Genomic DNA, 10985 nt, shown 5'->3' with positions numbered 1-10985 from the left:
TACGTTACCTTTTTGAATCCACTAGGGTTATTATGGGTGTATTATGATAAATCATTGGATCGTGAAGTGAGACTGGATTAAATTTAGTTACATCACTGAGGATGGGGACTTGGATTCATACCTGTTAAAACATGTGCTCTATAAAGCTCATTTTAATAAAATAATAAACATTAAGATTAATTTTCAAGATTTGCAATACTAGAAACCACTATTGTTAAAAACATAAGAATAGAAAACATTACTACAAAAAAATTAGCGCTAAAAACACTTGTCAAATTAAAAGCACAAATATTAGTTGGATTTAAACTGATCGTACCTTCGTAGAATGAATGGCGTGACCTTGACGACGCCTTGTGGTTGATGGTGGCAGTACATGTGCGTATGTACATCCGTGTGTCATGTGTATGTGATTGTGTATGCTGCTTACATGGGTATCTATAGAAGCTTCACGGAGAGCGTGTCGTTTAAATCAAACGTATCTTAGGTCCTTCATTGCTTGCCGTCGCTTCCTGTTTTCAAAGCGAACATGGCGGCTGTTAGTAAGTATCTGACAGCCGGCAATTCCTCCATCGCAGGTGCACTGCTGTTCGCCGTGTACGTTTTGAAACAACGACTGTCCTCGGACACGACTGGGTAAGATCATCTTATGTCTGTTAGTGTTGCTGTTTATTTCCTCGGGGCTGGATGTAACCCTTTCGACATTGAGACATCATTGACATGGGGCGCATGCAGGGCTGGTGGGTTATTATTTTATGCAAATGACGCTGTCAAAGCGCTATTAGATACATTAAAACTCAAGACGCATCCGAGGCTTAATGATTTCTTATTCTCATTCACACATGGGGATTTGTAGACTGAACGGGGCATCAAAACCACTCTTTGAAAATAATGTAAGTATCCTGTAACATTAATGTTGAGTGTCTGTATAAGCTTATAAGGGTAAACTGAAAAATCCAATGACATTTTCAGAAGGATGGGAAAACAGACAAGGCTGCTGTGGACAAGGTGTTCTTCAGCCGCATTTGTAATATCATGAAAATCCTAGTGCCACAGGCCATTTCCAAAGAAGTAAGTACTTGGTCAGTTGTTATGTTTTTACTGTTATTTGGCACATGATCTAGGTAAACATTTTTTTGTTATGACTGCTATTGATAAATGTGTGTATTAATGGCTGTTTGTATTTACAGTCAGGATATTTGCTACTTATTGCATTCATGCTCATGGCTCGGACCTACTGTGATGTCTGGATGATCCATAATGGGACCATGATTGAGAGGTACATTATTCAAGATCATCGATCCTATATAAACATAAAAACGCATAATGTTTTTTCTAACGTATTATCCCCTTAATGTTTTGTGATCTCGCATTGCTTCTTATATTTTGGCATGTGTCTGTCTATATAAATGAAACTGTTTATTATATTTTAAATCAATCATAATCATAAATGTTTAAATAAGAGCCATGTCCTCTATCTCAACCTAAACTTGTTGTCAAGTGAAGAGCACTGAGAGCAGTGCAATTTCTACTTCTGGGTGTCGGAGCCAGTAAAACATGCTTGATCACCTCAACGTCGTCTGGCCTGTTTTTCTTGTGCCGTGTAGTATACTGACTGCAAGGACATAATAACTGTTTTTGTGTGTGTGGATTGCAGTGCAATTATTGGACGGTCTACAAGTGCTTTCAAAAGATGCTTGGTCAACTTTATCACAGTCATGCCTTTTGTAAGTGGATAAAACTATAGAGTTTCTTTGTCAAATTGTATTCGTATGTGGAATCATATATTTCATCCCTAGCAAGATATACTTAGAGAAGTACTTTTGCTCTCCTTTAAAATCCTTTACACACACAGGAATTGTTTAAATGTTGTTAAGTATGTTCAAAATGTTTTCCTGCTCACAAAATATACAAAGTAGATGTTTAACACTTTCACTCATAAAATAAATGAATCACGTCCTACTGTAAAGTTGTGGGTTTTATTGTTCAGAAGAAATGAAACAGGAACTGATTGATTTTCCCCCCTGCACCCTGTTGACTCCACATTTTCATGGTTTGTATGTGTTTTGACAGATATCACTAGTAAACAATGTCTTAAAGCTGGGACTCAATGAGCTGAAGCTCTGCTACAGAGTGAGACTTACCAATCACCTTTACAATGAATACATGATGTAAGTTAAATTTCGTTTATTTGTGCTTCAATTCAGCCATATGTTTCTTTTTTGGTTTTTAAGCACATTCTTTTATAGCAAGTTTTTAATACCATGTCTTACAATAGGGGGTTCACATACTACCAAATTGGCAATCTGGACAACCGCATTTCCAACCCTGACCAGCTGATAACTCAGGACGTGGAGAAGTTTTGTAACAGTGTGGTAGATCTTTATTCCAACATCAGCAAGGTAATGCTGGAGTGACATTCATTCTGTTACAGATCAACACATACTGTTCATGTTCTCACAAACTTAAAAAAAAAAGAAAAATGAGTACAATTGTACAAGTGCTCTACCAGTTATCAGTGTGAGATTCCTACTTTCTCTTTTACCGCAGCCTTTACTAGACATATTGATCTACGTCTTCAAACTGAACACATCCATCGGTGCTCTTGTAAGTATCCCATTTTTAAAGAACTCAGTGAATATTTCAATGAACTTTTTCAGACATTTCAAAAATGTAGAAATTGCCTGCTTCTCTAGGGACCGGCGAGTTTGTTGGGCTATCTGGTTATGTCCAGTCTGTTCCTGACAAGACTGCGCAGGCCGATTGGTAAGATGACTGTAACCGAGCAGAGGTTTGAGGGGGAGTACAGATACATTAACTCTCGCCTCATCACTAACAGGTATTTTTGAGTCTCTTTCTTGTGTCTCTTTCTTGTGTTCTTCAATTATTTCAGAAGAGAAAGTAAATTATTTTGCATGTTTTATTTCAGTGAAGAGATTGCGTTCTACAATGGGAACAGGAGAGAAAAGCAAACCATTAATGCAATCTTTCAGAAACTGGTAAAAATATTTTCCTTATTCATTTGTTCACATACTTTATGAGTGACGCTTTCAATGTGACTTTGATGTTTTGTAGGTTGACCACTTGAGCCGTTTCATACACTTCCGTTTCTCAATGGGCGTCATAGACAGCATCATAGCCAAATGTGAGTAGAAGGGCTGCTAGATGGCAGCAGAATCCACATAAAATATTTTCAGATAAAACCTTCGCTTGGATATACATTCTAGTTTAAAAGTATTGTGTTATGATGACCATTAGACAGCTGCAGCTCGTGCAGAACGCTGCTGCCAGGACCCCAGAAACACAAAATCTGAGCATATTATACCAGTCCCAAGGTCGTTACAATAGCTTCCAGTTACTTTTAGGATTGATTTTAAAGTAATATTACTCGTTTATAAATCACTAAATGGCCTGGGATCTAAATAGATTGCAGATATGCTTACTGAATACAACGGACCACTTGGATCACTAGCATCACTGTGCCCTGTCCTTACTGACTGCACTGTATTTCATGTATAATTATTTTATTCTCAACTGTTTTAATTCACTTAAAATCCATTTTCAAAGTTTTTAAATTCCTTGTTTTCATTGTTGTGAGTAATTTGTTTTATATGAGTATTTTTATTATTTTTTATCTAAAGCACTTTGTATTAACATTGTGTATGAAAATGTACTATATGAATATATTTGCCTTGCCTTTACAAAACCAAATTCATAAAAACAAATTTTCTGATGGCTCTCCAGACATAGCAATGGGGTTGGGTTATCTGGTCATTAGCCGGCCATTCCTGGATGTCACGAATAAGCGCCATTGTAACAGCACGTATTCTGAGCGGCTTGAGGTGAGAAGTGACTGATATTCAAATATTGGCTGGTTTTTAGGAACATGTCAATGATGCACTTAAAATAACAGTTAATCATTAGGTTTTGGAACAGAGTTTAACTGAGCGTTTTAGAAAGCAATATCTTATAATAGCAGTTTACAGTTTACGCATTACAGTAAATCACTATTTTTTCCCACATACTTTGATACGGCAGAGGTTTGCATTGCAAATTCTGTGTGAGAGAGCAAACCGATAATGTTTGACATGCAAATCTTTGATCTCTTGTGATGTATTTGTTCATTATTGTCTTGAAATTAGTTTATTGGGTTATTAAGGAGTTCTTAAGAGAAGTGTTTACATTGAAGATAAAAGTTCCTCTCTTGTTTTTATGGTGAAGGATTACTACCAGAGTGGGCGGATGTTGATGAGTTTGGCACAGGCCCTGGGAAGGATGGTCCTGGCAGGCAGAGAGATGTCCAGATTGTCCGGGTGAGTGCTTTGCGTACTTTGCTTGTTCTCATGCCATCTATTTCATCTCATCGGCTCCTTTGTTGTCTGTCTTTCATCTGCATGAGCACATATGTTTCTTTGGGGGTCTGACACTGAATCCATTTATTAGGTTCACTGCACGAATCACAGAGATTCAGGAAGTTCTCAAAGAGCTGAATTCAGGCAGATATGAACGGACCATGGTCTCGGCGCGAGCTAAAGGTTTGTACTGGCATGCATCACGTGTTTTATTGTTTTGTAAATGTTATTATGCCATAAGAGATGGTGTTTTAAATTTGACTTTAAGTTGATGTTGATGTTGATGTTAAATTGATTGATTGTGCAGTTCTGATTTCTGGTTTTGTTTCACAGATGCGACAGAAGAGAATGTCCCTCTTATCCCTGGGAGAGGGGAAATCCTCATAGCTGACAACATTATAAAGTAAGTTACCTGATTAATAAAATGACCTTCTAGGTCAGCAGTCTTTGGGCAAAAATGAAGCTAGTGTTCTCAAGGCAAGGGTGTTTAAGAAAATGCATGGTGGCTGGGGCAAGTTGTCAGATGTATTTTTTTTTTCAATAATAAATAAACCAATTATTTGTGTACAAAGTATGATAACTATCTCATTTGGTTTTCCTGGAAGCAATTCTGATTACATTAAATGTATAAAAATAAAGACTAAATGCCTAACCCAGAGCATATCTTTTCGTATTCATCAGGTTAAGCTCTATCCTTTCATCCACAGGTTTGAACACATACCTTTAGCAACGCCCAATGGAGACATTCTCATCCGTGATTTATCCTTTGAGGTTAATGTTTCAATGTTTCCATAAGTTTACCATCCTAGTCTAAACTTGCCAGGCAATTCTGAAGCCAAGGTTGTCTTTGGTCTTCCTTCTTTTTTTCATCCTTTCCTAGGTGTCATCAGGGACAAATGTGTTGGTCTGTGGTCCAAACGGCTGTGGAAAGAGTTCACTCTTTAGAGTACTAGGAGAGGTCAGCATTGTTATTCAGTAGATCAGTGTGACCTTCAGAAACCTCTGTGCTTTTTATTCATTTACAGTGTTTTGTTGCTTAAACACAGCTGTGGCCTCTGTATGGAGGTCGCCTAACGAAACCAGAGAGAGGAAAGCTGTTCTATGTTCCTCAGGTTTGGTTTACCTTCACACTAAAATCTTGAAGTTTTGAATGAGAACGAAGACGTGTGAATGAGAACATGTTTTGTTTGTGTACTTTCCTTCAGAGGCCATACATGACCCTGGGTTCTCTTAGAGATCAGGTGATTTATCCAGACACACATGAAGACCAAATGAAGAAAAGAACATCTGATAAGGTATTTCTACCACTTTCTACTAGGAACTGTTTACCAGAATCTGGAAACCCGACAGAAACCAAATTCACAATGTCGAATGTGATGTTACTTGCAAACAAACATGAAATTATAAGTGAATGAAATTCTTAAGCAGAGCAGATGTTGTACATTATATAAAAGGCATGTAAAACACATTAAAATGAGCTTTCCTGTTGACAATTTAACACATGCAAAACAAATGCTAGAACTGCATACCACTCTCCAATTTGGTTGCTAGTAAACTTTCTTGTTGATAATAAAACCTCTGTAAAGCAAATGTTTGCATGGGAGTTCCTTTCTTTATTCAACATGTCAGGCAATGGAAATATGTTATGGGAATTCCTATTAGAAAGAAATATTCACATTTGATGGAATGCGACAATAACAACCAGAACAATTAAAATAAAATAAATATCTAGGAATAAAACATAAAATATTGTTTGTGAAATGTCCAGTCATGCCTACAACAATATTCTATATAAATGGTCAGGTGCTGAGGGAATACCTGGACAATGTCCAGCTGGGACATATTTTGGACAGAGAAGGCAGCTGGGAAAGTGTGCAAGACTGGATGGATGTTCTCAGTGGAGGAGAGAAGCAGAGGATGGCTGTAAGCTCTGAATCTTGTCAACCTGACACATTGATGTCTTTAGGTTAGTGTAGATCTTAACAAGAGTTTTTATTTATTTAATTGTACAGATGGCTCGTTTGTTTTACCACAAGCCACAGTTTGCGATTCTGGATGAGTGCACCAGTGCTGTGAGCGTTGATGTGGAGGACTTCATCTACAACCACTGCCGGAAGGTAACCAGACTTTTTTTCTTCTCAATGAATTCAAAAACATTAGTGTTAAAGAACAATTGCAAGCAAATACAAACAACAGGATTAATAAGATGCTGTACAGTAGGGACTCAACAGATGGTCGTCCATTTTTTTGTCAAAAGTGAGAATGTCAAGAATATAATCTCTGCTCCAATGGGAGTTTTATGAAACAACTGCTCAATATGTTTTACTCTGAGCTTCGCTGGATTCTTCTTTTGCATCTGTTTAGGTTGGCATCACGCTGTTCACAGTCTCCCATAGGAAATCACTATGGAAACACCACTAGGTAGAACTTTGCCTTCTGTCTTTTATCGTAAGGTTTCCACAATGTATTATAATCTAACACTGTTTATTTCTATGTTTTCCAGTTTTACTTGCACATGGACGGCAGAGGCAACTACGGGTTTAAACCAATAACAAAGGAAACGGTGGAGTTTGGCTCATAATAACTACAACGGGTCTTATTCATGAAAACAATTCTGTGTACATTACTGGTAAATAATGTAATTTGTTACACTGAATTGAATTGAGTTTTATATCAGAATGTTTTTATGAATGAAGCCCATTTCGCTACTAGATGTTTGGACCTGAAGCATATCATTCTTGACTCCTTTAGTTTCTTAGCCCTATATATAATTCATTGTGTTAAAATACAACTTATTTTCCTAATTGAGAAAAAGGATTGTAACTCTTAGGGATAAAATATCTCTCGGGAGATGTTCAAGTACTGTGCATTATCTGAAAAGATATTTGTATAAAGATTTGGCCGATATCTTTTTACGAATGAAGCATTTGTACTGTAAATGTAGTGCTTTTATTTGTCCTCGATCAGAAGAAATTTACTAGAATATTGAAATGACTGGGAAATTTTATCAAGTTTTTTTATTCTAAATTGTCCATTACATACTGCTGTGTGCCACTTATATATATGTATAGTTATCTATGTGGAAACTGTATTATTTAAGTCTTTGTTTATTTATGTCATGAAAAATCAATTAGGATATAAATAAGCCTGAATGCCTGTCAACTAGAGATTTACATTTGTGCATACAAGGTGCCTTACAAAAGCAGACCCGTTCTCTGATAAAAAAAATAGCAAAATTACATAACTTACATGTGTGAAATTTGTATTTAGAGCACACCAAATGATGTGAGATGTACTGTTCATACAGTGTGCACGATTATTTGCATTCAGTCTAAGTTTGAGCCTTGTGCACAAAGTTAACCACAAGGGTGAGCTATTGAGATAGGCTACTGTACGGAGAATGCTTGACTTTTGCTTTGCTTGAAAGAAATGCCTCTTGCACAATCTGAGTAAACTCCCAACCCCAAGGATTATTGTTTACTTAACAACCAAAAAATGAAGCAGCACATAACCCTGAATAAAGAATCCATGAAAAGTATGATCATTTATTTGCTGTGAAATAATTTACATTAAAAATATAGATATTAGAACATTAAATATTTTCCTCAATATATATATATATATAAAACCTCTATGTACATACAGCAGCTAAAAAAGAAAATAAATATTCTAAACATTCATGATCCAAAAATGGTCCTATATGTAAGCATCATATAGTGTTTCACAGAAACCAGTCTAACATTGTAGACACACAAATGTCCATCCCAACATAATAAAGATGAATACAGTCCAGCTGTACTTCCCATTCTGAGGTCAATCGGTATAATATATTCCTCTATGATAAGAGTCTAGACCACTGTGATTTCCTTAGCAGCCGATCTTTTTGAATGCTTGCAGCACAACACTATCAGAACAATTAAAGCAATCACCAAAAGCACTATAATGAGAGCTGCTCCTCCAATGACCATCAACCCATATTCTGAAAAATAGAAAAAAGTCATCATTACAAAACAGTTTATAACTAGCATCAATAAATGATCCTGAAGTGAAAGCTTAGCTGTGTGGTAGACATCATGCAGTGTGTTACTTTATAAACTCTGCATTTATAGGATTACAGGTCTAGGGTTTGTGCTAGTTTCTTCAAACTATTGTGAGTTTGAGAACTCTAGGTACAGACACACAAGTTCCCACAAAACTAAATGAAGTCACATTTCAGCTGTGCTTTTCTGGTCAGCATCTGACTAATGCTCATCTCTCCCACTACTGTAAACTGACCCTGATCTGGCCTCTTTACACAACAACCATCCTGTTTCCATAACACTGCTGTTCTAGACGACCAAGTCTTGCATAAAACTACATTTTATAAAGGCTAGATTACACAGAATTGGGTTCAAAATAAAATCAGACAAGTTTGTTGTCATTATGAGATACTCTTATGAGATTTTCTGTGAAATCGACTCCCCCACAACCTGCAGACTGGCTCTGACCCATAAAAGCTAGCACTGTCACACCCCAACTACAAATCAGGGCAGAATCCAATGAGTAATGTTATCGACTATTCAGTACCCTGCCTCTGTGTTTTCTGAATAACTGCAGGTATAAAGTTAGACCTACAACACTGGTAATAGTTTGAAGTAAGGAAAAGGAAAGTACTAAAGAGAGTATTAATCTTTGACTCACCTTGAAACAGAGTCTTGTGCTCCTGTGGGGAGCACTTTGGTAGGCTCCACTTGCCAACTCTCTTGTCTCCTTTACGGGAGGGGATGTATGCCGCCACACTAAAGCAGTAACTCTGACTTTCATCTAGTGTACTAAACTTCACTAGATTTTCATTCACGATTCGTTCTTTCTGTAAACAAATAAAGCAAAATGAGGACTGGAATTATATACTAGACGTATGGCATGCAATCTTCAATAGTAGAGTATACTCACTTTTCCTGTGCTTCCAGCTTTGTTGAACGAAATCTTGTACTTGAGATTTTTCTTAAAGATTTCGCGGATGTTCTGAGGTTTGCCATCTTTGACCAGAGCTGTGACTGGGTCTTGTATGATGAGCATAATGTTCTTGTCTTCATTCATCATCAACTTGAAATCAGGTCTTCCAATCAAAGCTACAGGATGAGATTAGGTTAGAGCAGTTTGTTTCAACAGGGAAAACAGTTTGTTTCGCTTGAGAAAACACAACACTCACTGTCATTATAGGGACAGAAGGGCTTTGATCTGGTAAAGGGAAGGTCCACGTGATCAGTTGTCATGCCAGGTAAGGGTTCTGAAAGCACCTCAGCAGTATAAACCCCCTTTAAGTCTCCTTTAAATTCATTTGTCAGGTCACATTCGGTCTCGGTGCTTCTAATGCAGTGAGGGTTTCTCTGTCTGTTCTTACCAACACTGTAGTCAAAATGGGAGATGTTGGTTAAATTTACAACCAAACAAACATTATAAGGTATTATTACTTCATGTCAATTATAATTGATACGAAATACATGCAAGTAGGTATTACCTGTAAAATTCAACAGTATATGTGTAGTTGACAGGTTTAGGCCCCCATGTTAAAATTGTTTTGAAATCGTAAGACAACCAGGTTACATCTGTTGCTTTAGAAAGCTCGTCCACTGTTACTGATGCTGAAAAGGACACACGACAGTCATATTAATACAGCACAAGACAGTGTGAGATGTATGTGCTTTTCCTACAAATACACACCTTCCAAGTTCACTGTATTGTAAAATTAGGCTAGACTGTCCTACACAATAAACCCTAATTGTCAGTAGTACAACAACACAATGGGCAATCGGTTAACTTATACCACAACACACTATCAATCTCCATGTGCGTTTAGTAATTTGATAAATAACTTGTTGACAATGTTAAGGTGTTAACTTATATAAAGCCAAACTCTTACCTGGGGATCCTTTGACGAACGTAAGACAGGCAAGAAAAAGTGCACGAAACATAGTGACCTTGCTTTCCATCGTTTGCAAAAGTAAATAATCAAAATAAAGTATAAAACTCCCAATAGATGCTCCTCTAAGCGACCTTCATCAACTCAACATCTACAGCAGTCGGCTACACTTATAAAGAGTGTGGCTGCGCGTGCAGACGCCATGAGTCATCGCCGATGGCTCCCCCCACTTTTCTGTGAAATTCAGTCACTGGCTGGGCATCTCTCGAAACGCGCGCTTTCTGACCATATATGGTTATCCGGGTACCGGTTTCATGCCAGTGATCGAAAAATTCAAGCACGTACTACTCCTGACAAGCATGAATGGACCCTTTGTCACAGTTTATAGTCTCTCATTCTATTGTATCATTTACCCGTTAAGGATCATTTGTGTTGTTTTATCCACATTTATACTGTATTAAAAATATTAATTTATATATTATATATATTATATAATATTATAAATTAATATTACATATTATGCAAATCATACTACAGACTCGATTTAGGAAGCTTTTTCAATTAGTCAAATGTTCCAGTCTTGTGCCATCTTGAGGGAATTGTTTACGTGGATGATGTAATTGTGGCAATGCTTAATTCAAACTTACAATGACTAGTATGGCTCACTTTTCTGTAACTGCTCGTTTCTCTTTTACTTCATTTTCAATTAGCCAACAATGAATCTAATAAAGAGT

General features: G+C 37.0%; 2 protein-coding genes across 5 annotated transcripts; one reads left to right on the top strand and one right to left on the bottom strand.

The window, feature by feature from the left end:
* Positions 1 to 393: 393 nt before the first annotated feature.
* On the top strand, positions 394 to 7887 carry abcd3b (ATP-binding cassette, sub-family D (ALD), member 3b). Of its 4 annotated transcripts, none has more exons than XM_056742528.1 (23): positions 394 to 633; positions 854 to 890; positions 973 to 1068; positions 1188 to 1276; positions 1655 to 1724; positions 2071 to 2168; positions 2276 to 2399; positions 2548 to 2604; positions 2694 to 2836; positions 2927 to 2996; positions 3073 to 3142; positions 3742 to 3839; positions 4219 to 4310; positions 4441 to 4532; positions 4683 to 4752; positions 5057 to 5120; positions 5230 to 5307; positions 5396 to 5461; positions 5555 to 5644; positions 6153 to 6272; positions 6362 to 6466; positions 6714 to 6770; positions 6853 to 7887. In XM_056742528.1, exons 1-22 carry the CDS (start codon positions 527 to 529, stop codon positions 6768 to 6770), a joined length of 1893 nt encoding a protein of 630 aa, XP_056598506.1. In that variant the 5' UTR covers positions 394 to 526; the 3' UTR covers positions 6853 to 7887. The 4 variants fall into 4 exon arrangements, with proteins under 4 accessions (XP_056598506.1, XP_056598505.1, XP_056598508.1 ...); XM_056742527.1 differs by having other exon boundaries at positions 970 to 1068; XM_056742530.1 differs by having other exon boundaries at positions 608 to 737.
* f3b (coagulation factor IIIb) lies at positions 7875 to 10410 on the bottom strand. The gene is made up of 6 exons (XM_056742531.1): positions 10252 to 10410; positions 9850 to 9973; positions 9541 to 9737; positions 9282 to 9460; positions 9030 to 9198; positions 7875 to 8328 (listed from the first exon to the last, which is right to left on the bottom strand). Exons 1-6 carry the CDS (start codon positions 10319 to 10321, stop codon positions 8198 to 8200), a joined length of 870 nt encoding a protein of 289 aa, XP_056598509.1. The 5' UTR covers positions 10322 to 10410; the 3' UTR covers positions 7875 to 8197.
* Positions 10411 to 10985: the final 575 nt, after the last annotated feature.

Source organism: Triplophysa dalaica, chromosome 3 (assembly GCF_015846415.1).
Source record: "Triplophysa dalaica isolate WHDGS20190420 chromosome 3, ASM1584641v1, whole genome shotgun sequence".
In the NCBI taxonomy this organism is placed as follows: Eukaryota; Metazoa; Chordata; class Actinopteri; order Cypriniformes; family Nemacheilidae; genus Triplophysa; species Triplophysa dalaica.
The sequence above is the reverse complement of the archived record's forward strand: the minus strand, read 5'-3'. Positions and strand labels throughout refer to the sequence as shown.